The 26,066-nt window shown below is 38.1% G+C and overlaps 1 protein-coding gene across 1 annotated transcript in view; it reads left to right on the top strand.

Annotated features, from left to right (window-relative positions):
• Positions 1-21,561, top strand: part of LOC111838565 (titin-like) — a 167,507-nt gene extending 145,946 nt beyond the window's left edge. Inside the window, 23 exon segments of the mRNA XM_072700231.1 lie at positions 81-383; positions 475-780; positions 869-1,159; positions 1,241-1,537; positions 1,613-1,918; positions 2,012-2,314; positions 2,690-2,971; positions 3,076-3,669; positions 3,750-4,037; positions 4,128-4,427; positions 4,520-4,822; positions 4,937-5,239; positions 5,325-5,909; positions 6,021-6,323; positions 6,550-6,849; positions 7,956-8,531; positions 12,026-12,331; positions 12,436-13,026; positions 13,116-17,063; positions 17,066-19,155; positions 19,238-19,391; positions 19,959-20,234; positions 20,316-21,561. Of these exon segments, the coding sequence (XP_072556332.1) occupies positions 81-383; positions 475-780; positions 869-1,159; positions 1,241-1,537; positions 1,613-1,918; positions 2,012-2,314; positions 2,690-2,971; positions 3,076-3,669; positions 3,750-4,037; positions 4,128-4,427; positions 4,520-4,822; positions 4,937-5,239; positions 5,325-5,909; positions 6,021-6,323; positions 6,550-6,849; positions 7,956-8,531; positions 12,026-12,331; positions 12,436-13,026; positions 13,116-17,063; positions 17,066-19,155; positions 19,238-19,391; positions 19,959-20,234; positions 20,316-20,608 (13,298 nt within the window). The 3' untranslated portion in view covers positions 20,609-21,561.
• The last annotated feature ends 4,505 nt before the right edge of the window (positions 21,562-26,066 follow it).

The raw sequence follows: 26,066 nt of genomic DNA, 5'->3' as shown, positions 1-26,066 counted from the left end.
AGTACAATTTACTTTGATAATGGGTGATGGTTTTTAGCAAGTAAACTAAATGCTGATTGTCAATGTAATGTTAATTGCAGTTCCCCCAAGTGCACCAACACGACCAGAAGTATTCTCTGTTACTGCAAACTGTATTAGCATTCGCTGGGAAGAACCATATCATGATGGTGGCAGTAAGGTTACTGGGTACTGGATTGAGAGGAAAGAACGCAACACCATCCTTTGGGTGAGAGACAACAAGGTCCCATGTTTTGAATGCTGCTACAAAGTAAACAATCTTGTTGAAGGTCTTGAATACCAATTCAGAGTATATGCAATGAATGCTTCTGGTCTGAGTAAAGCTAGTGAAGCATCAAGAAGGATGGTGGCTCAGAATCCAGTGGGTAAGTGCAAAATTTCTTTGAAAAAATATTACCACATGAAATGTCTTGCAAAATAAATTAAATATTTATTCCCTACCTATTGCATATTTAGACCCTCCAGGAAAGCCAGAAGTGACTGACCTGACAAAATCAACTGTGTCGATCAAATGGTCTGTGCCACTGAATGATGGTGGCAGAGAAATAGTAGGTTATATTGTGGAACGCAAACCATACAGTGCTACTGGAGATGGTCGCTGGCTCAAGTGCAACTACACAAACATTACAGACACAAGTTTTACTATAACAGCACTAGGTGAAGGAGAAGTGTATGAGTTCCGAGTTATTGCCAAGAATGCAGATGGAGTCTACAGTTTGCCTTCAGAATCAACGGGGCCTGTGACATGCAAGGCTGAATATCGTAAGATATTCAATTATATTTTCTATACATTAATTTAAAATGTCTGTTTAAACTGGAAAGTAACAATGCTTTGTGTCTCTACATATAGAGCCTCCTGTGGCAGAGCTTGACAGTAAACTTCTCACAGACACTGTCACTATCAGAGCTGGGTCAGACCTGGTTCTTGATGCCGCCATTGGTGGTAAACCTGAACCGAAAGTCTTCTGGGCAAAGGGAGACAAAGAACTAGAGCTTTGTGAAAAGTATACCCTGCAGTATACAAAGAGCCGTGCTATGGCTATTATCAAGTTCTGTGATAGAAATGATTCTGCAAAATACATTCTGACTGTAAAGAATGCCAGTGGAGTCAAGACAGCTGCTGTCAATGTTAAAGTGCTAGGTAAGTATATGCCGACTTAAAACTTTATATTAAGCATGATTTATGAAATGCTTTGCAGTAATTGTGACACTCACTTGTCAGACACTCCTGGGCCTTGCAAGAAGATTACAATTACAGGAGTGACTGAGCGAAAATGCACAGTTTCCTGGGAAATACCCATGGAGGATGGTGGAGACCCAATCTCCCACTATATTGTTGAACGACGTGACACCAATAGACTTAACTGGGTAATAGTGGAAGCTGAATGCAAGGCTCTTTCTTGTATTATTACAAATATGATCAAGAACCTTGAATACGTCTTTCGTGTCCGAGGTGTGAACAAGTACGGCCCAGGTGTTCCACTGCAATCTGAATCAATTGTTGCCCGGAACCTTTTCAGTAAGTACACAGTTTCTACCCCTTTTATCTCACAGATAAGTTTGGGTTACTTATTATGCTATTTTCTTACAACAGCAATCCCTTCACCTCCTGGAGTACCTGAAATCATTAACGTTGGAAAAGATTTTGCCATTATTCAGTGGTCAAAACCTGAATCTGATGGCGGCAGTGAAATCAGTAACTATCTTGTGGAAAAACGTGAAAGAAAAAGTGTGAGGTGGATCAAAGTTAACAAAGATCTCACAATCACAGACACAAGTTTTAAGATTTATGGTCTTCTAGAGGGCAACATTTACCAGTTCCGTGTTACAGCTGTAAATGCAGCGGGTGAAAGTGAGCCCAGTGCAGTTTCACTCTATGCTTCTTGTAGGGAACCAACATGTAAGTGGAAAATTATTGAACATTGAAAAACATTATGTTGGCACTAAGCTTTTAAGTCAGACATTCCTAATTATTTTTTATTTTTTTTTACAGATACTCCAGCTCCCCCATCTATTCCACGTGTGGTAGATACCACTACAGACAGTATAAGTCTTGTTTGGACAAGACCAGTGCAGGATGGAGGTGCTGATGTTATTGGATATATTTTAGAGGTTCGAGAAGATGGAAGGGAGCAGTGGAGCAAAGTTCATGAAAAACTGATCAGAATCTCAGAATACACTGCAACTGGCCTCACTTATAAGACAAAGTATAGCTTTAGAGTAGCTGCAGTTAATGTTAATGGTGTCGGTGAATTCAGTGACGCCTGTACAGCCAGTGAACCTTTGGAAAGAACTGGTGAGTAAGAAGTCTTTTTTCGCTGACAGACTGACATACTTTATGAGTGGAGAAAATAGACTTCAGTGTTTTTTAGATAAAAACAGTTTTGCATAAAATCTGGCATAGCGCACTTCAGTCAATTATCCATGCATTCACCCATTCATTAACTGGAAATGGATGGATGGATGGATGGCTTGATTGATGGATGGATTTCATTTTTGCAAATGTTATGTTAAATATCCAAAGTTTTCATGCATTTCCAGCTAGCTATAAGCACTTAAAAGAGAGAAATGGAATTTACTGCTATTAGGTGGGATTGCTAGATATATTTAATTAAAATAGTTATTACATTAAAGTTATTTGATTTTAAATGGTCCATTACCATTTTCTCAGAAATACCAGATCTTGAGATTGATGATGAGTTGAAGAAGACCATCTGCTTGAGAGCTGGTGGTTCCCTTCGCCTTTTTGTAACTGTAACTGGACGGCCTGTCCCTGAGGTCAAGTGGAGTAAACCTGGTGTAGATCTCCAGAGCCGAGGATTCATTGAAGTAACCGACACTCATACAACTATGACAATTAATAAAGTAAATCGATATGATGCTGGCCAATACACTGTTGAGGCTGAGAATCCATCAGGCAAGAAAACAGCAACCATCCTTGTGAAGATTTACGGTATGCATTAAAAACATTAGTGCTTTCTGTCATGTTATTATTTGTTTATTTATGTATATTTTGTGGATGAAGGTGAATCCTAAAACGTATTTTCTTTCATCTAGATACTCCTGGACCACCAGGTCCACTTAATATTAAGGATATAACAGACAGTTCCGCTGTCATTACATGGGATGCCCCAAGTGTTGATGGTGGTGCTCCAGTAAATAATTATATTGTTGAGAGACGAGAAGCATCAATGAGAGCCTACAAGACAGTAACATCTAAGTGCCATAAGACATCATATAAAGTCACTGGACTGCCAGAAGGAATGCTTTATTATTTTAGGGTCTTTCCAGAAAATATTTATGGCATTGGTGAGCCACGTGAATCCAGTGATGTTGTTCTCGTATGTGAGGTGCCGATGGTTCCACAAAAACTTGAAGTTATGGATGTAACAAAATCCACTGTAACACTCGCATGGGACAAACCACTTCATGATGGTGGCAGTAGGCTTACTGGATACGTCATTGAGGCTTGCAGATTCGGAACGGAGAAATGGATGAAGGTGGCCACTTTAAAAACAACTGACTTTCAGCATACTGTTGTATCACTTAATGAGAATGATCAATACCTCTTCAGGGTAAGGGCCATAAACTGCAGAGGAGTTAGTGAACCAAGAGAGACGGTGACAGCAGTAACTGTCCAGGAACAAAAAGGTATTTTTTTTCATCTTTTAGAAGTGATTATATGTTCATGTATTGATGTTTCTTCTAATCTTCTGAAATCTGTTTTGCAGTTTTACCTAAGATTGATCTCTCTGGAATTCCTCAGAAGATTGTTAATGTACTATCAGGAAAATCAGTTGAGCTCCATGTACCAATTGCTGGGAGTCCTGCTCCAGTTTGTTCATGGTACTTTGGTGATGTAAAGATGAGGGTACGTGACCGGGTCAAAATTGTGACCACAAAAACTTACTCTGAACTGACAGTTTGTGACGCCACAATTGATGACACAGGCGATTATACCCTTGAAGTGAAGAATGCTGTAGGCACTGTCACAGAGATCATCAAAGTCATCATTCTTGGTAAGATTCCGATATAACCACAGTCATCACATTTTCAAAAAATGTATTAAGTCTTTAAATATTCAAGATGAACAATTTTCCCCAAACTAGCCAAACCTGATGAACCAAGAGGCCCAATTAGGATTGTTGAATGTGATACTACATCGATTACTATAAGCTGGGATCCACCTGAGAGGGATGGAGGTGCCCCAGTTTGTGGCTATGTTGTTGAGCAAAGGGATGCTCATCGCCCAGGATGGTTGCCTGTGTCTGAATCTGTCAGCAGAACTACATTTAAGTTGAACAGATTAACGGAGGGCAATGAATATGTGTTCCGAGTTGCTGCAACTAATCGCTTTGGAACAGGATCTTTCTTACAGTCTGATATTGTGATCTGCAAGAGCAATAAAAGTAAGTTTTTGAAAGGCTACCTATGTTCAAATTATTTAAATCTTACTGTGAAAAAAAAAAACAAATTGTACCCTTTGCTCCTTTTCATATAGCAATACCAGGGCCACCAGGAAGACCTGAAGTGTTTGATGTTTCTCGGGATGGCATGACAATTGCGTGGCACCCACCAGAGGAAGATGGTGGATTTGAAATATCTGGATATATTGTTGAGCGTAAGGAGGTTAGGTCTGACAGATGGATACGTGCCAACAAGAATCCAGTGACAAAGACAAGATATAGATCTAGTGGCCTAATTGAAGGCCTTGAATATGAGCACCGAGTTACTGCTATAAATTCTAAAGGCACTGGAAAACCGAGTTTTGTTTCTAAAACAGCAGTTGCATCTGATCCTATCGGTATGTCATCTCTTGACCTTAACTGAATACATATATAAGAATATAGTTTTTTCCCCTCAAAATTGGCTGTAAAAAATATGTTTGTGTTGTTTTTTTTTTTTTTAAATGTCACAGACCCACCAGACTCACCACAGAATCCAAGAGTCACAGATACCACCACAACATCTGTTTCTCTGGCCTGGAGTCCTCCAGACGATGAGGGTGGTTCCAAAGTTGCTGGATACTTAATAGAAATGCAGAAGGTCGGAACGTTTCAATGGATTAAATGTAACACAACACCCTCATTAATCTGTGAATACACACTGACACAAATGCCCCAGGGAGCTGAATTCAAGTTCCGTGTTTCGGCATGCAATGCTGGAGGATCTGGGGAACCTGCTGAAATCCCAGGAACAGTCAAAATTACAGAAATGCTTGGTAAGTCAGCACACAGCAAAAAAATTACATATTATTCAGTAATAAATGCTAAATTTTATGTAATTGCTGTACTCTTCTTTTCTAGAATCCCCTGATCATGACCTGGAGGCTAAGTACAAGGATGGATTTGTTGTCAGACGAGGTGGAGTCATTAGGTTATCTATTCCCATCAGGGGCAAACCAATACCAACATGCATGTGGACAAAAGAAGGACATGACATTTCTCGTAGGGCAATGATTGCTTCCAGTGAAGATCTGACTGAGCTTGTAATTAAGGAAGCCCAAAGAAATGACACTGGAGTATATAACCTTGTATTGCAAAACAAATGTGGCAAAAAATTTGTTAGCATCAACGTGAAAGTCATAGGGCCACCAGATCCACCACAAGGTCCTCTTCAAATTAATGACATTCAGGCTTGCTCTGTCCGACTGACTTGGAAAGCTCCTATAGATGATGGCGGTTCTGATATACATAGCTACATTGTTGAAAGACGAGAGATCCCTAATTTGGCTTGGTACACTGTGGACTCAAAAGTTGTAGACACATCTCTGGTTGTCAAGGGATTGCAAGAAAATGTTGAGTATCACTTCAAGGTGACAGCTGTGAATAAGTTTGGCATTAGTAAATCTCTAAAATCAGAAGAATCTGTCACACCAAAGACACCTCTCTGTAAGTAAATATTATTTTTACTTCACACTTATGTGCTTAAATAACATTTTGCATTTATGTTATATATTATTTTGTATAATTATTATTTAATAACATTTTTTTTTGCCTCAGGTCCACCGGATCCTCCAAGTAACCCTCCAGAAATTCTGGATGTCACAGACAATTCAGTTTCTCTATTGTGGGGCAGGCCCAAAAATGACGGTGGTTCCTGTGTCACTGCCTATTATGTTGAACGCAGGGAGAGATTCAATGAAAATTGGGTGCGTCATGACACACATGTCACGGCTAACACATACAAACTCACTGGACTCATTGCTGAGAAGGAATATCAATTCCGTGTGATTGCCAAAAATGATATTGGTGAGAGCTTGCCAGGACCCATATCAGAATTGGTTTTATGCAAAGATCCATTTGGTAAGTGAAGAATGAATGAATGAATGAATGAATGAATGAATGAAGGAAGTCTTTTACCTTTAAATAAAGTACTGAAGCATATTGTGATTATTAAATAAACTCTCTCAATATGTAGCAAACATGCATGATACAAAATTTAAGTTAATGCTACTACAACTAATAATTAAATTTTGAGAATATTCACATTGCATATCATATTGTTATGGTCTCTTGCTTTTCTTTCAAGACAAACCAGGTCAGCCAGGAGAGACTGATACTGTAAATGTGACCAAAGACTGCATTTCTATTCGTTGGGAGCCCCCCAGATATGATGGGGGAAAACAGATCCTTGGCTACTGGGTTGAATACAGAAAATCTGGAGAAAGTACTTGGAAGAAGTGCAACAAAGAACGATTGAAAGACACAGTGTTCACCATGACTTGTCTTTTAGAGGCTACGGAATATGAATTTAGAGTATTTGCTGAAAATGAAGCTGGAATCAGCAGACCACGCAGAACTACCGTTGGCATAAAAACCAAACTGAGTGGTATGAATATGCAACTTCGACTGTCACGGCCATTAAATTTTAGTCATGTTTTTTAAGCTTTAACAGTAACATTTCAATGTTAACAGGAACAATTATGTTACTGTTGTAGTTAGGGCTTCATTGATATACCATCTATCATCTATTACATTACTCTAAAGTTTTCCTCCATTAGACAGAGAGGACCGACCATTTGTTTCTGCAAGATAATCATAGCTGCTAAGTTTGGTGCTATTTTATCCCTCTCCATTCTCACTCAGAAGCAATACTTTCCAACATGCTCTGACTCTATAGCAAGCATACAAATACACCATATGGGCAAGAGTATCTTGGCAGATGAGTTGCTTAATTGCTGACACAAGGTGTATATTTAAGTTTACAGTAACTTCGCTTGCAGAGTTGGGTAATTCAGGTCCAGAGAGTAAAAGTCCAGACCGGGATTTTGTTTCAACCAAATAGTTGAAAACTCTGTGACTGTGACTCTTCATGGTTGGTTGAAACACAATCCCGGTCTAACTTTAATCTCAGAATTCTGACTTTAATCTCAGAATTATGAGTTTAGAAAAAAAGTCAGAATTCTGAGAAAAAAGTCAGAATTCTGACATTAAAGTCAGAATTCAAATAATATTTTCATGGTGGCCCTAATCCTCTTCCGTATTTTCCTTTACTTTTTGTAAATTATACATTTTGGTTAAATATTCAGCAGTTTATATACTTTAAATATGTGTAATGCATATTGCTACATACAGTGTGCATTACAATATACATTTAGCTACATACAATATCTAACCTCTTTTCTAGATTGTTTCATGAAAAGTTTATACATTAATAATGATCATTTGCAATATGCTTATATGAAATGAAAAAAAAAAACTTGCTATCTACCTGACATATTAGATGCTCAGGAAAAAGATTTAATCAGAGACATTTTAACTGAAGTGTACAATTATTTCATTAGTAACAGACTTATTGATGTGACACTGGGTATCATTTTAGTGATTGTGGAGTAGTATTATATTATTTTGCAAGTTTTATCACATTCTGTCATTAGTTTGACATATATTCAGGGCAAGGTCTAATTTCATATATCTCATGTGTACTTTTCACAGTCGTACATAAACCAAGTATTATAAAAGAAATGGAAGATGCAACAACTAAGCTTGGACAGCCAGGCACACTGAAGTGTCAGATCACTGGAAGACCTCTTCCTGTTATCAAGTGGTATAGACATGGAAAAGAATTACTTCAGGGAAAAAAATATGAGATGAACTCCGATGGTCGCAACCATTCACTGACAATAACATCAAATCAACAAGATGATGAAGGAGTTTATACATGCAAAGCTATCAATGAAGCAGGAGAAACTGAAACCAGTGGAAGTCTCATTTTTGAGGCTGCTCCGATGCTTTCTCCTGAATATCCTTTGAAAGAAATATATCATATTGTGTGTGGTGCAAGCCTACGTCTACATGTTATGTACATTGGTCGCCCCGAGCCAAAGATCACGTGGCTTCACAACAATGTACCTCTGCAACCAACTGAGAATGTCATCATTGAAAACACAAAACATTATACCCATCTTATCATTAAGAATGCACAGCGTGAGACAAACACAGGGAAGTATAAAGTCCAGCTCAGCAACACATTTGGCACAGCTGAAAAACTGCTTCATGTCGAAATCCAAGGTATGAGTTTATTCTAAATATGTATGTAGTCTCAATAGGAATACAGCTCTGGGAAAAATTAAGAGACCACTCCATATGTTTACACACACACAAACACGCATATATATATATATATATATATACATATATGCGTGTTTGTGTGTGTGTAAACACATATATAATATAACACACACACACACAGCGGTATCTCGGTTCTCGAACTTAATCCGTTCCGGACTCCGGATCGAACCCTAAAAAGTTCTAGTTCTGATCGAATTTTTCCCATAAGAAATAATGGAAAACCAATTAATTAGTCACAGAGATCATCAAAGTCAAAATTACACCTAAATGTGATTTTTTTTTAGCATTTAAACACAAAATGAACAGGATAAAACAAGAAGAGCATTTTTTTCTTAATGGCTTCCAAAACGATAAAGATCTTATCCCAACATTACCCCTGTCCTGCCCCGATCGTCCGCTCCTTCCGTGTGCCACGCCCCCTCGTTAACCTCGTGTGGGATCCCCATGTGATCAGCTGTTTCTGGTTGTTGTCATTAGTCCTCTGTATTAAATCCGCGTTTCAGTTTGTTTCCCCAGTCCGGTCATTGAGCGCGTTCGACTTGCTTACAGCCCTGGCGTAAAGCAACGCATTCTGAATCGATCCTGCCACAATGCATTATGGTTAGATGCATTGCGACCTCTCACCCGGCTGCACAAACTGGAACCGCCTCCGTGACGACACACCATTGCCCTTATTGGCTGAAGAGTTTAGTTACATGCATGACGTTTGTATCCCAGGCAGTTCCAATGCGTAATCTGCTATTTCTCCCGAATATCATGTAAAGCAGTGAGAACTGGTTTTCAGTTAATTTACCTGGTAAAATAAAGTTTAAATGAATGCAATAAAAAAGGCCAATAGGATGTTGGGGTACATCTCCAGGTGTGTGGAGTTTAAGTCAAGGGAGGTAATGCTAAGATTATACAATTCCTTGGTGAGACCTCACCTAGAATATTGTGTACAGGTTTGGTCACCATATCTTAAAAAGGACATAGCGGCCTTAGAAAAGGTGCAGCGTAGGGCCACAAGAATGATTCCTGGTCTTAGAGGAATGTCATACGAGGAAAGGTTATTTGAGCTAAATCTGTTCAGCCTCAAGCAAAGGAGACTGAGGGGGGACATGATCCAGGTCTATAAGATTCTAACAGGTTTGGATGCTGTTCAACCGAATAGTTACTTCAGCATTAGTTCAAATACAAGAACTCGTGGCCATAGGTGGAAATTAGCGGGAGAACATTTCAAACTGGATTTAAGGAAGCACTTCTTTACACAGCGTGTAGTCAGAGTATGGAATAGTCTTCCTGATAACGTAGTGCAAGCTGAATCCTTGGGTTCCTTTAAATCAGAGCTAGATAAGATTTTAACAACTCTGAGCTATTAGTTAAGTTCTCCCCAAGCGAGCTCGATGGGCCGAATGGCCTCCTCTCGTTTGTATAGTTCTTATGTTCTTATGTTCTTATGACATAAATGCTCTAATAGTACACGTAAGTTAGTGGTTTATTTATTGTTAGTTACTGTAATGTTGCGCTGCTTTATTTGGTTAATCGTCCAGCCTGTGAAGAAGGCATTCAAGTAAGAATTGCATTGTAGTATGACTCATTTCCTGGCGCGTACAATTTATATTAGGTCAGCGTTCACGGTTCGACTTCTGATATTCAGATCGAGTTCTAGGTCAAACTGGTTTGTTTGACTTTCTAGAAATTCGGGTTCTAGTGAGTTCGAGAACCGAGGTACCACTGTGTGTGTGTGTGTGTGTGTGTGTGTGTGTGTATGTATATATATATATATATATACACACACACACACACACACACAGTGGTACCTCAGAACTCAAAATTAATCCGTTCAGAACTCCGGACCGAATGCTAAAAAGTTTGAGTTCTGATCGAATTTTCCCCATAAGAAATAATGGAAAACCAATTAATTGGTTCCCGGCCCCAAATTACACCGAAATATATATATATATATAAATATTTTTAGCATTTAAACACAAAATGAACCGGACAAAACAAGAAAAGCATATACTGTACTAAAGACATTTAAGCACATTTATCAAAACAGTAATTTTTAAAGTGAGAAAATAAATGTAGCCAAACAATGTGTAAAGTAAAAAAAAAAAACAATGTGTCATGCCCCGATTGTCCGCTCCTTCCGTGTGCCACGCCCCCTCGTTAATCCCGTGTGGAATCCCCGTGCGATATCCCCGTGTGATCAGCTGTTTCTGGTTGTTGTCATTAGTCCTCTGTATTTAGTCCGCGTTTCAGTTTGTTTCCCCAGTCCAGTCATTGTATTGTCCGTCTGCGTTTTGCCTGCCTTATCTGTAATTAAACCCCGTATTCCCCGATACCCTGACGTCTGCGCCTTCGTCCCCGTTCCGTCCCCGTTCTGTCCCCACTGGGCACGACAATATTATTATGATTAAATGTATTAATGGTTTATTATTAATTTTAAAATAATTAGTAAGAAATCTTTATTTTTAAATGTATTTTATTATATAATAATAATTACTGTTACTGTCTATCATTTTCTAAATGTATTTTTACTGTCTAAATATATGTATTCAGCTAGTGTAAACATGCACAATGCTATCACAGTGAATGCGAGGCTGAGACTGAAGCGTTACCCTTTGTTTCCGCTGAGAGACGTGCCGCGTGACTCATTTCCCCACACGTACAAGTTATCTTACTGTAGGTCGGCGCTCACGGTTTGACTTCTGAGATTCAGATCGAGTTCTAGGTAATTTTTTTTCGAACTGGTTGGTTCGACTTTTAAGAAATTCGAGTTCTAATGAGTTTGAGAACTGAGGTACCACTGTATATATAAATTAATTTTAAGTCCTGGTTTAATCCTGGTCCTGCTGGGAGAAAGCTAAACAGCAGGTTGCTTTCAGGCTTGAAATTTCTAACAAAGCAGTAAACTGTTACGTCCAGCTCGTCCGATCCTCGTGTGTGCCACGCCCCCCTCATTACCTTGTGTGGCTACCCGATTGTCATCACCTGTTCCTTGTTCTTTCCTACCCGCCTGGTGTATTTAGTCGGCGTCTGTACCTGTATTCCCGAGTTCTGTCATTGACGTTGTCCGACGTAGTGCCTGGACCTGACCCTGTCTGCCTGTCTGTACTCAATAAACCCCGTTTGCCTGTCAGTCCGGCTCAGCTTGCCTGCTTTCCGGCTCGCCTGTACCGCGTCCGTAACATAAACAAGAACGACTTCAAACCTGAGACACTGGGAACAACCAAAATCCTGCCAGAAATGAGTGAAACTTAAAATTTTACTGTGGTCACTTAATTTTTTTCCAGAGCTTTTTGTGTTCACATGTTGGTGCGTGTGTGTGTGTGTAGATATACAGTTAGGTTAATTGCCCATGGGCTCCTCAGAAGTTTGTACTGGGTAGCAAGTTGGATGATGGATATGTATGCATATTTGTATTATTTATATATATTTATTGATTTCATTAGATAAACCAGGTACACCTGAAGGACCAATAATTGTTGAAGCCCTGCTAAAGAACTCTGTGATCATTAGCTGGAAACCACCTGCAGATGATGGTGGGGCAATGATTACAAACTACATTGTGGAGAAGTGTGAAGATACCTCTAGTGAAGAGTGGAATCTTGTGTCATCATCAGTCTCTGGAACATCTTGTCGAATTCCAAATCTCAATGAAGGTGCCGGATATTACTTTCGTGTTTCTGCTCAAAACCAATATGGAGTGAGTGATCCATTACAGATTCCTTCTGTGGTCATTATTAAAAGTCAGTTAGGTAAGTACAATCATACCACATGGTTATGGAAAGTGATATGTATCTATTATAAACCTGAGGATAACTTTTTTTGAGGATCATTTTTGATCATTTTGTTTTAACAGAGAAACCTGGAAATCCCCAAAATCTGGTTGTTAGTGGAGTGACAAAGGATTCTTGTATTGTGTCTTGGATACCACCGCTGAATGATGGAGGTTCTAAAATAAAAAATTATTGCCTGGAAAAATGTGAAAAAGAGAATGAATGGATCTCAGTAACTACAGATGAAATCCATCAAACAGTATACACTGTAAATGGGCTTGTTGAAAACTCAGAATACAAATTCCGTGTTAAATGTGACAGTCTATGGGGAGAAAGTGACTATAGTGAAGTGTCTGCCCGTGTTGTTCCAAAATCAGATGTAGCTATTCACACACCTGCCTTTAAGGAGGAATTAAGAAACATGAGTGTTAAATACAAGAGCAATGCAACTTTTGTTTGCAAGATCAGTGGACAGCCTAAACCTGTTGTCAAATGGTACAAGCGTGGCAAAGAAATTCAGCCTGATGGACAAAAAATTAAAGTCCAGGAACGCAAAGGTGGTTATTATCAGCTTGTCATATCTGCTGCTGATGAGGAGGATTCCACTGTCTATCAAGTCAGAGCCACAAACCAAGGAGGCTCAATTTCTGCAAATGTTTCACTTGATGTTGAAAGTAAGTAATTCATAAATATGTGTAGTTTTCTTCCAACATTTTTTTTAGTGCTGCAGTAATTGATAAATTTATCTTGCTTTTCTCCATAGTTCCTGCAAAGATTCACTTGCCCAAGCATATACAAAACAAAGAATCTATTCCTGCCCTTCGTGGTGAAGTCATTAGTATCAAGATTCCATTCAGTGGCAAACCTGACCCAGTAATAACATGGCAAAAGGGACAAGACCTCATTGATAGCAATGGGAACTATCAAGTTATTGTAACGCGATCTTTTACTTCACTAATATTCCCCAATGGAGTTGAGAGGAAGGATGCCGGTTTCTATGTTGTTTGCGCAAAGAACAGATTTGGCATTGATCAACAGACAGTGGAACTTTATGTTGCAGATGTACCTGATCCACCAAGAGGTCTCAAAGTCAGTGATGTGTCTAGGGATTCTGTCACTCTGAATTGGTGTGCCCCCGCTAATGATGGAGGAAGTAAAGTCACTAACTATATAGTGGAAAAATGCGCTACCACAGCTGAGAGATGGATTCGTGTAGCACAAGCTCGTGACACTCATTATACAGTTGTTAACCTGTTTGGAAAAACAAGTTACCAATTCCGCGTCATTTCAGAAAATAAATTTGGCCAAAGTGAGCCATCTGAACCAACTGATCCAGTTGTAACAAAAGAAGATAAGTCAAGAGCACTGAGCTATGATGAGGAAGTTGACGACACAGGAGAAGTCATAAAGCGTAAAGCACTACATTCAGAAACTGAAGTTCTGCATAATAAGTACATGATTGCAGAGGAACTAGGACGTGGGCACTTCAGTATTGTCCACCGATGTGTCGAAAACAGTACACAGAAGACATTCATGGCTAAATTTGTCAAAGTAAAAGGTGCAGATCAAGCACTGGTGAAGAAAGAAATTGCTACACTTAATGTTGCTCAACACAAGAATTTCCTGTGTCTTCATGAGTCCTTTGAAAGTCCAGAAGAATTAGTCATGATACATGACTTTACCTCAGGAATGGATATATTTGAACGTATTGGGGCAGCCAACTTTGAACTTTCAGAACGAGAAATAGTAACGTATGTCAGACAGTTATGTGAGGCTCTTGAGTTTCTACATAGTAAGAGCTATGGGCACTTTGACATTAAGCCTGAAAATATTGTCTACACCAAAAGTAGTAGCTCTAACATCAAGATAATTGAGATGGGCCAGGCTCAATACCTTACACCGGGGGAAACCATAAGGATCCAGTTTACTGCCCCAGAATATTGTGCACCAGAAATCCACCGGAATGAAATGGTTAGCACTGTAACTGATATGTGGTCAGTTGGTGTCCTAGTGTACATACTTCTTAGTGGACTTAATCCATTCATAGCAGATACTTATCAGCAAACAATTGAAAATATTTCAAATGCTGAATACATTTTTGATGAAGAGACTCTTAAGATATCCAGTCTTGAAGCATTAGATTTTGTGGACCGTCTTCTGACTAAGGAGCGTAAACATCGGATGACTGCTTCTGAAGCTTTGGAACATCCCTGGCTTCGAAAAAATATAGAAGAATACAATTCTAAAGCTATAAAGACAACAAGACACAAAAGATATTACCAGACCTTAGTGAAAAAGGAATGGAATGTTGTTATTTCAGCTGCTCGTGTTGCTAGAGGCGGCACTCTAAGAAGTCAAAGAGGAGTCACAGTGAGCAAAGTTAAAGTTGCACCATATGAACATGGCCCACGAGCTGGTCAGATTAAGCATTCTGTTTCTGAAGAAGGCGGGCATGCAAAATTTGTCTGTCACATTGAGAACTATGACAGTAGCACAGAAGTGACTTGGTACTGTGGAGTTAGACAAATTGAGGAAAGCGAAAAATATAAAATTAGTTATGATGAAGGAGTAACTATCTTATCTATCGAAAATATTAGCAGAGCAGATGATGGGACATATAGGTGCAAAGTTATTAATGAATATGGTGAAGACAGTGCCTATGCAGAGCTATTTGTCAAAAATGTAAGATCTTATTCTGATTTCTTTTTTGCACGCACAGTAAAGAAAGCAAAACGTAGGGTGGATACAGAAAGACTGCTTCAGAGACCCCCTGAATTTACTTTACCTCTATACAATCGGGCTGCTTACGTTGGTGAGGATGTGCGTTTTGCAGTAACAATAACTGTGCATCCGGAGCCTCGGGTTACATGGTTAAAATCTGGGCAAAAGATTTTACCAGGGGATAATGACAGAAAATATACATTTATAAATGACAAAGGTCTGTATCAGCTCATAATTCACAATGTACAAACAGAGGATGATGGTGAATACACAGTTTTAGCCCGCAACAAATTTGGAGATGACAGTTGCAAGGCACGTCTTACTGTATCACCTCGCCCAGCACCATCAGATAATACACTACGGCCAATGTTCAAGCGCTTGCTAGCAAATGCAGAGTGCAAAGAGGGTCAAAGTATCCGCTTTGAAATGAGAGTCTCAGGGTCACCTTCGCTGAAGTGGGAGAAAGATGGAATGCCATTAGCATTTGGACCACAAGTTGAGGTTATTCATGAAGGGCTTGATTATTATGTTCTACATGTCAGAGATACACTTCCTGAAGATTCTGGTACCTATAGAGTCATTGCTACAAACTCCGCTGGATCTGCAAGTTGTCAAGCCGCATTAAAGGTACATCGTCTCACTCATGTCAAGAAAGAATATGATACTGAAGAACAGAAAAAGACATGTCCTGAGGAGAAAAAAATTGAGAAGAAGGTGAGACTGTTGCAAATTCTTTCTGGCAGTGAAGTTATTCCACTTACTCCAGTGGCACAAGAGGCTTTAAGAGAAGCATTAATTATGCATAAACCAGAAATATCAACAAAGAAAGACAGGATTGAAGCTGTTGATAAAAAGGAAAAAGAAGAAGGAAAGATGAGAGCAGAGGACAAGAGACTTCATATGCCATATGAAATTCCACAACCTCGTGTCCATGCTCCAACAACCCTGGAAGAAGACCTGGAAATCAAACATTTTGTGCCTTATTCAGACATGAAATGGTATAAGAAAATCCGGGATCAGTATGACATGCCTGAGAGAATGGAAAAACCTGTTCAGAAGAGGCTTAAACGCATTAGTTTATCAAAGTGGGAGCAGAACTATGTTGTGCCACTTCCAAGAATCAAGGATCAGTACAAGCCTAAATGGCGCATTCCTAAGTTTTCACAAGATGACTTGGAAACTGTAAGGCCAGGAAGATATCGTGCATCATCTCCAGAATCTGAAGTTTACTATAGGCAAAGAAGAAGGTCCCTCTGTGATCTCACAGATGAAGAGTTTCTTCTGCCTGTTCAAGACTATTTATCAATGAAAAAAACTGAAGAAGAAAGGCTTCGCTTTGAGGAGGAGCTCCAGCTTGGCTTCTCAGGTTCTACTTTCAGTTCTGTGGACTTTGAATTGTCTTCATTGCGTCAATTCCCATCAAAGAAAATGACATCTGAGGAGAAGAAAGTAGAAGATGTTGAAACGTATGACTCATATCATATTCCCTCTAAGTATGAAACTGGACCAAGCTATATTGATCTGCGCCAACGCCATGATAAGGTGACATATAGACCTCCAAGACAAAACCAAAGAGTGCTTGAAGACAAAGAAGATCAAGAACTTCTTCGTCCAATAGCTTCAATGCAGAGACATTGTGCTTACAAAAGTGAGATGAAGCGCATGCAGTTTGATGAGAAAATCCAATTGTCAAGAAAAGAAAAAAGTAAGGTTCACGTTTCACCATTAATTGAAGAAAAAATGGAAAAAACTGAATATCCATCTGCTTTGTTACCTTCCCCCTTTACACAAGTAATTAGTAGGTCTTTATTGCCTTCACATGGTGAATTAGTGCATCCCTTATCTGGAAATGTACAATCTGGCAGTACACTTCAAGCTAGAGAGGAAGAGAGTGAAACAATAGAAAGGATATCAAAGATTTCTGAGAGAACACGCACCAGTAGTCCGATTTTAGGTGAATTATTATTACCTGAGAAACATACTGTACAACAACTGACATAATGGCCACATATGCGGCAAAAAAGGCTGCTCTGAAATCTGAAAGAAAATATGAAGTTGTGACTCAGCAACCTTTCAGCCTTGACCATGCCCCACGCATAACTGTCAGAATGCATTCTCATCGTGTGCCTTGTGGCCAGAAAACCAAATTTACTCTAAATGTGCAAGCCAAACCAGAATCTGAAATTAAATGGTACCACAATGGAAAGCAGATTCAAGAGAGTAGCAAATTCTGTTTTACAAACATAAGTGGAGTTCTGTCTCTTGAGGTACTTGACTGCCAACAAGAGGACAGTGGCACCTATCGTGTTGTTTGCACAAACTACAAGGGAGAGGCCTCAGATTATGGCACTTTAGATGTTTCAAGAGGTGAATATTCTGCATATTCATCCCATTACAAAGATGAGGAATCTCTCCCAGCTGTTGTTCCTGAAATTACCAAGACTGATTTTTACCATTTGTCCTCTGTTAAACCAGTTTCTGCATCTGAAACCCTTATAGTGTTGAAGGAAACTAAATTAGAGCTGAGTGAAATGCATCCAGTAAGTTCATGTGAAGAATATGCTTCAACTGAAAAGAAAACTACAGCACTAGAGAAAATAACTCCACAAGAGAAGGTGAAAACAATTCTGCCAGCTAGAATACTTAAAAAACCTCAATCATTAATGGTACAAGAGGGACAGTTTGTTGAATTTATTTGCGATGTAGATGGCGATCCATCACCAAGTGTTACCTGGAGGCGTGCAGGTCAAGAAATTGTCTCATCTAACCGTTACCACATCATCACATCACAGTACAAGTCAGCTTTTGAAATAATGAAAGTACAGTTATCTGATGAAGGCAACTACACAGTAGTTGTAGAGAATTCGGATGGCCATGAAGAGGTGGAATTTACACTAACAATTTGCATGTCAACTGATGAAGAGAAAATAGCAGTTTCTCCATCCAAGTCACCAGTGTCAGCCAGCACCAAAGAGCATGTCGAGTCATCTGCAGACACAAAAACAAGGACTAAGTCTTCAGAATCTGAGATGAAACCTTTAGACATTTCAGATGCTTCATCCCCAGATTCTTATAAGTCACCTGAAGAATCATCTGTTGTAAAAACACCTCCTGAACCATCTTTATCTCCAGTGAAGGTTCAGTTCCCACCAGAAGAAGAATCTCAAGAAGTGCAAAAGCCTCCAAAGATTGTAAATCAGCTTAATGCAAAGGCTTCTGAGGACAAAATAATTATGTATTGTGTTGTTGAAGGTTCTACAGACACAGTAATATGGTACAAAGATGGAATTAACCTGACACAGGATAGGCACTACTATTTCCATACTTCTACTGATGGCCTTTGCAGTATGAATATCAGTGATATTACTGAGAGTGACCAAGGAGAATATACTTGTGAAATTATTTCTGAAGGAGGGGTGTCCAAAACATCATTTTCATTTGTTGGCCAAGTGTTTCAAAATATATTGAAAAAAATCTCAACATTTCTGGAGGAAAATAAATGTTTAGATGAAAAGGAAACAGACATCTCCATAACAAAGCCAACCTCAGGAAGTCTCGCAGCCAATAAAGAATCGCAAATAGAAACTCAGAAAGAGGCTCCTTCAGAGTCTCATATACTGAAGAAGGTGACAGAGCAAATAAAACCAGAGATTTTTCATGAAGAAGTTCAATCTCACACAGAAATTAAAGTAACTCATAGCCAGGTAACAGCGTTTGAGGGTCAGTCCCTTATTCTGAAAGCAGAAATCCCTGGAGTATTTTGTGTAAAATGGCTCCTTAATGGAAACGAGTTGGTTAATTCAGAAGATTATACATATGGGATGTCTGAGAATGATCAAACTTTGACCATCAAGAATATCAGTCAGCATGAAGAGGGAACAATCACATGTGAAGCTAAAACTGAAAGTGGAATTGTAAAATGTCACTTTCATACAACCCTTTCTGCAAAACCTGAAGGACGACCTTCATTTTGTATTCTACCAAAGTCTCAGAATGTCAAAGAAGGACAAAATGTGATTTTCACATGTGAATTACATGAAGGTTCCCCTGTAGAAATTGAATGGCTTAAGGACAATGTTGAGGTAGGTAGCAAACTTTACTGAAAATGCATTTTTACCTGGGGTAAAAAACTTTCAAAAATAACTCATAATGGTTCTTTTTCAGGTATTGTGGACATCCAACCTAAAAGAGAGTCATTCTAAAAATATATATACACTAGAGATTAAAGAGGCGTCTACTGGAGACAGTGGGAAATATACAATAAAAGCAAAGAATATTCATGGACAATGTTCAGCTACTGCATCATTAAATGTACTTGGTAAGGTTTTTCTTGATGAATTCCTTGACTATGCTCATAATGACTAAACTCATAGGGTTTGTATAGGGGATAAAATGCCAAAATACAATGTTGTGGAAAAGTATTGAGCAGAGTTAGCATGAAATTATTGGGAGTACTTTATTGTAATGGAGAGTAAGGATAGGTTAACAACTGCAAATGATGGGCATTTGGGAGAAAGTTAGAAGTAAAGGAAATCCTATAAGACAGAGCCGAAGTTTTGCCAAAAGGGCCTAGATGAATAACATTATGTTTCTTAATTAGAACAAATAAATGAATTAGTATCAAAATAGAAAAGAAAAATTATCAGTCCATAATCTGCCATCCGTCTATCTTCCAACTGCTTAACCTGATCAGGATCACAGGAAAACATTATGCCGTACTGTTTATTTTATCCTTGACTAACACAGAACAGACAGAATGAGTTATGGATTGGCATGTACATGTTGTTAGACATGCTACATCATAACAAGAAGATATTTGCAAGTAGACTGACTATCCATTTAAATCATTCTTTTGGGTTCACCTGTTTTTTATGTATTTTTACAGCGCTGACTGAAGAACCTGATAAAAGTGTACTTTTAGAAAAAGATGAATTGGCTGCTAGTATGCTTGGACGTTTCTCCGCGAAGGAAGTCCACATGGCTGCCTCCATGCAGGAGACCTCCTTCAGAAGCACTAGCTTAACCGAAATGAAATTTGCAAGTGCGTCTGCGTACAGCACGCAGTCTTTGACAGCGGAAATAGCATTGAGCTCTAGCAGTATAATGGAAATGTCAAGCCATTTACAAATAGAGGGGTCCTCTAAAGGAGCCATTACCCAAGGTAAGATTAACAACCTATAACCTTCCTACAATACTAGTCTTCCCAAATAAATGTTAAGACTAACTTTTATCATTGCAACAGGTTTACCACCAAAAATCAAAACACTTCCTGAAGAGATCTGCATTGAGAAGGGAAAGATTCTTACTGTAGCCTGTGTTTTCTCTGGAGAACCCCTGCCTGAGATTGAGTGGACACATTCAGGGATTACATTACCCTCTACAGAGGAAAGTGACAGGCTCAATATTGAGACCACTGAGGATCTCACCACCCTCATCATCACTAGTGTGAAAGAAAATGATGCTGGATCTTACACCCTTAAACTATCCAATGAGTTTGGCTCTGACACTGCAACAGTAAATGTCATTATTTGCTAATACACACAGACGCACGCACACACACACACACACACACACACACAATCATTCAAATATCGGAGTATCCTTAAAATTGACTTAAGCTGTAGTTATTATAAAATGTGCCATACTGAAGAACTGCCAGAATTTTGTGCATCATTTGCAATATGTACATAATGTATATAGCTGGATTTGTCAGTTATGAGAAATGTAAGCAGCGTCAATGAATCTAATGAAACCAATTGTTGACCAGGAGTTTTGTGTGTGTGTGTGTGTCTTATATATCTTATATACACACATATACATGAAATGCATATCCTGGAAAGCGATAGAACATTCAAAACTAAATAATGTGCCTCAACAATAAGTTGAAGTTTTAATTTTGCCTCAACAGGTACAGAGGCTCCCTGTTGAAGTTTTTTGGTCAGCTCCTTGACACAATGTTATACATTGTATGACTGCAATATTAGTATTAGAAATGTTACATGTGCATAAGACCCTGAGTGCTGTTTGCATTTTACCCTCATGTAAGCTGCACAACTGGGCCTTGTGTTCAGACTGACTGTGTCAAACCACCATTTCTTGTGACATGCTCAAAGTGTGAGCGGCCTGCACTTTGTGTGTTATAGAATATGATGAATATAATTTCTGTCAATGGTCTGTTTCAATTAATTTACTAAAAACAACATCTGGCCATAAGACTTGTGGAATCAGTGTTTCCTCTTAAAGGACTGTTGGTTAGTTTTATGTGCATGTATATCTGTTTTTGTATGTTAGTATTAGTGTTAAAGTTTTAAGTAGTGAAGGCATTCATTAAAGAATTGTGCCACAGCAATGTCATCTGCTGTGTTAAACTCTGAAATTTCAATGATGTCTGTGCTTTGATTTTATCAAACAGAATGATTAGAAATAGCAGTAATTACCAATGTTTTGGGTTTTAACAATTGTAACTTCAATAAAGCACGATTTCAGCACCTCTGTTATGTTGAAGATATTGTTCCATATTTCAAAGTGTAATGAAGTAATTCATGGTTAACACACTTAACCCACATTATATCAGATTAAATATTATTTTGTGGCTATCCGTGGTATACTCATTGTTTAGCCAAATGATTTATTATCAGAATATAACCACTGTGATTAGTGATTATAATGGTGAGATACAGTTATTCATTCAATTTTGCAAGAAAAATAACAGCAATGTTACATTGAACCAGTCTTCGAGCACTTTTTGTCCCACTTCATTCAATTTCGCTTATTGGTGTAGAGTATCCGGTGCTTATTGGCCATATTTTATTTTATAAGTTTAACCTGGCACTTTGATCTCACACATACAGTACAGTGCACTTTTCCTCAGTTTGGACAGTTAAATGTGTTTAAATGGCAACAGAACTCCGTAACGTATGTTATTCCGTAAAAGGCAGTAGCACTCTATACTGTTTTTTTTTTCCTCTTCCAAACTATATTAAGAGGATTAGCTGCAAGTCTGTGCTGGAACAGGTATCTGAGGGTCAGCATTGACTGAAAGGAAGCTGGCAGCAGATACAAAATTTGCAGATGTTGGCCTCATATGAACACAAGAAGTATAACAGCACTGGAATGCTTGGTCTTACCATTTTAGAAACCTACTGAGTTCAACCAAAAACAAACAATTTATATGTTTTTTTAGTATTAGTATAGATTATTACAAATAAACAAATATACTACTGAAATGTTCATGATGCTCTTTATTGTCAAACTACACATGCATTTAGATTAATAATCTGTCTTGCAGGACAATAGAAGTCTGCTGAAAAAAAAGTAAATTAAATAAAAATAGCTTTGATTTTCCTCCCTTTTCTTTACCTGTGAAATTTATGACACACTGATACACACATTTCAAATGAGTGACTTGCCCCCCTTTTTTGCTTGGTGTCTCCACAGTCACTTTTTGAATATTCATTTAAAATATCTACTCCCAGAAATGCCTTCAGGAAATCTAAGATGCTAAAACTGTGTGAAGAAAATATATTATTCTGTTCCAAGTAAGTGTCAAAAAAATATTGACCTCATGTCAGAAATTCAAGGGTAATTCATTATGTAATGAAAAAGCCTTATTTTTAAGTTTAGCATACAATATAAAAATATAACTCTTTATCACAAAATAACTTGGTGTTCCTATTTGGCAACATCTCACAGTCTTACATCTTACAGTCTAAAATTATGCATATCATTTGAACATTTATGTTCATGGACTTATTCTTTAAAGTAATGATCATGATCATTTCAGTATGCGAATAGCTTGTTTTTCTTTGCTTTGTGAATATATTGGAACCATACTTTGATGAAATACAGGCAGCTAATTGCCTTTAATATTAAATGCTTTTTTAAAATTCCATTAGTTTTGTTTGAAAATGAAATCATGAGAAAAATAAAAAAGTGAAGTGATTTGCTAATCATCTGGCTGTTTTCCATTTCACAAATCCTACCCCCACAAGAGACCCACCAACAGCCCATACCTCGTTTGAGCACTGTACAGTGCCTGCATTGATGAACAATACACAAGGGGTGGCAAACAGCTGTGCCAACACTAAGTTTTAAATTGGCTGCTTTATTAGACTCATATTGGGATTATTTGGAAATCTTTACTGTTCTATAAAACTTGCACACAATGGTGGTGATATTGCTGCTCATAAATATTTTCTAATGCTGTACTTCCACTTCAAACCTTTTTTCTAAAAAAAGGAATTGTATCACACTGCTAAAAATTTGAAATTATAATTTTCTGTGCAGTTTACTCTTATTTTTTTATTCATGTTTCTTGGAAAAGAAAAATAAGTAAATGAGTTCTATTCAAGAAGTCTGAGCATGACTACAGCATACCTGAGGTACAGAGCAGGACCCAACATGAATCTATTTTGCCTCTGCCAACTAACTCAACCTCAGTTCTTCCATAAATTATTAGACACAACCTTGTAGCTATTGTACCATGTGAGTATTTCTTTGTTACTTTAATTACTTTTATGAAGCATAAGGGGAAAAATCAAGTTAAATCATTACATCAGAATGTAATGATTTTTAAATTGTATAATAAGTATTCAGTTTTTTTCCACATTGTACATCAATATATTAGTGTTTCTGATTCTGAAACTGCCTCTCCTATAAATATAGGAAGCTTCAACAATATCCATGCATTATTGTGACATTTTTAGTCCAACGTGGTTTTAAATTTTCATGAACTGGAAACTGGGAGCATTTAAAAAAATAAAATAAAGAACTTTCAAGGCACAGGGAATGTAATAGTACAAAAAAACGTCTTTACAATACACCAAATGATATTTCAAAGGCCATTCAGTAATTGATCAAATTAGAGTAATCAAAGGAAGACATTATAATAGTTTTCCTTACTCTCCATTATCCATTATCATAAGAGTCCTCGTCGCTTATGGTTTCCTTGTGATACAGTAGGAATGTCAAGGAGCTAGTCCATACTTGATCTTTAATGGCTGGAGTCCAGGCAGCATGTTCTATCAAAGTCTCTTTCTGTATTATGGGTGGTACAGTTCAAGTTCAGTGTTTGTCACCATCCCGAATCCTCCTGAAGGACATTCACATGTTTCATATTTCTTTCAAAACATGCATTTCCTTCAACTTCTTCATCATTTTTTTTGTTTTGTCTACATTGCTGCAAGCATTTTAAACAATACAATTTATGGTCACCACAACTATGGAGTATAAGTTCAAGGAACACTTTCGTAAATACTAAATGCCTCTCCACCACCACAGTGAACCATATGAATCAGATCTGTGTTTTCTGTATTTTTTCTGTAAAATTTGTATTCAACAGGACTTAGAACATCTTGTGGGTGGCAGGAAAACATAGAATTGGCACTAAATTATTCTGATGTATGCTCATAATGTTTCTGCACTCCCTGTGGCCACACTCTCTGATGATCAAATTTTTTGGCCTGCTGACAGGACAGCTTAACATAGCCAGCCATTTCCCTCCCTTAAGCAGAAACACAACTGATCCTTACAGTTCTGGCTGCAGTCACAGTTGACTTGGCTGAGGGCCCCAGCATTTTATGGGCAGGGCTGGAGAAGAACAGCTGCCTTCCTTCTCTGCTGGGTCTCCAAAGATTTGCTTTGTTTTGTAAAGTAAATCACCTGCTTCTTGTAGTACCTTGATAACATGGTAAACTGCTGTTTCCTCTTATAGGCTGCAAACTTTTTGCTGTAACCAGTGCCATATTATGATAGTTCATCTAATGCTATAGATATAAACCTCAGCTATTTCCTTTGGTAATGTTGTAAATTAATGGTGAATCAGTTACAAAATGGTGACCTAATGTTAGTGTGTGGACAAGAGTAGTGGTGTAATTTATGACTTACCAAGTTATTTGGTAGTTTTCTTTAGGAAAGAAACTGCAGAAAATGAACGAAATGTATTTTTAAGCCACAGAAGAGTAGTTTAAGACCTTGCCTTAATAATTCTATAAAACAATAGTGACCATTTTATTTTGTTTAAATTGTGTTCTCCCTGTTTTTGAAGTGGTTTTCTTCGGCAGTCCAAAAACACATGGTCGCATTTGGTGTTGCTAAATTGGCCAAAGTGTGTGACTGTTAGCGTCCTCTCCAGAGTATTCCTGCCTTACGCCCCATGCTTGGTATGCTCAAGGCTCATTGTCATCCTGTCCTGGGAAAATAATTACAATTATGAAAAATTTCATTGGATGGATAGATATTTGGCCTTAAAATTTCTCTCAAGGTGCCATGCATGTGTTATTCATACATGCCCAATAGCTGATAGATCAAAGACAGAAAATGAGGTAAGATTTGGATAGAAACCAAATGTGTGTGCCTGTGTATATTATATATTTTGCCTTCAGGTGTGATTATGGTGCACATTCGTCAATGCATTGCTTCCACGTGCTAATGCAATATCTCAGCATTTTTTTCATCCAGATTTGCATTCATTTCTCATCAAGAGAAATGAATCTTGTATTGATGATAGGTGGGTTGAACCACTCCGTAAAATCTTCAGTGCATCTCAAAGACTATTATGGGGTTAAGGCCCAATGAATCTTGGCATTATCAGCCTGGAATATGCCCATGTCATTAGAAAAGAAAAAATCCATTGCTGGGATAACCTGGCCATTCAGTAGATTCAGGTACTCAGCTGACATCACTTTATTGCTGCATAATGTCGGTGAACCGTAATGATCCAACTATTGGGTCTGAAGTAATATATATATAAGGCCTTGTCTGCTCTTCTGCTTTGAAACATTAGAACTGCAGCGCATCTTGAAAAGGATAGATAGATAGATAGATAGATAGGTAGATAGATAGATAGTAAAAATGGTTGGTATATACAGATAAATCCTAGCAAAGTATTGTACTATTTCACCAAAAATGACTCACATAAAAATATTTCCAGTTCTTGTTACTTCCAATGTTCTTGTGGTCATACTTTGCAAACTACTTAAGTTGAAACAACGCA

The sequence above is a fragment of the Paramormyrops kingsleyae genome, chromosome 16 (genome assembly GCF_048594095.1).
Source record: "Paramormyrops kingsleyae isolate MSU_618 chromosome 16, PKINGS_0.4, whole genome shotgun sequence".
NCBI classification, from domain to species: domain Eukaryota; kingdom Metazoa; phylum Chordata; class Actinopteri; order Osteoglossiformes; family Mormyridae; genus Paramormyrops; species Paramormyrops kingsleyae.
The sequence above is the reverse complement of the archived record's forward strand: the minus strand, read 5'-3'. Positions and strand labels throughout refer to the sequence as shown.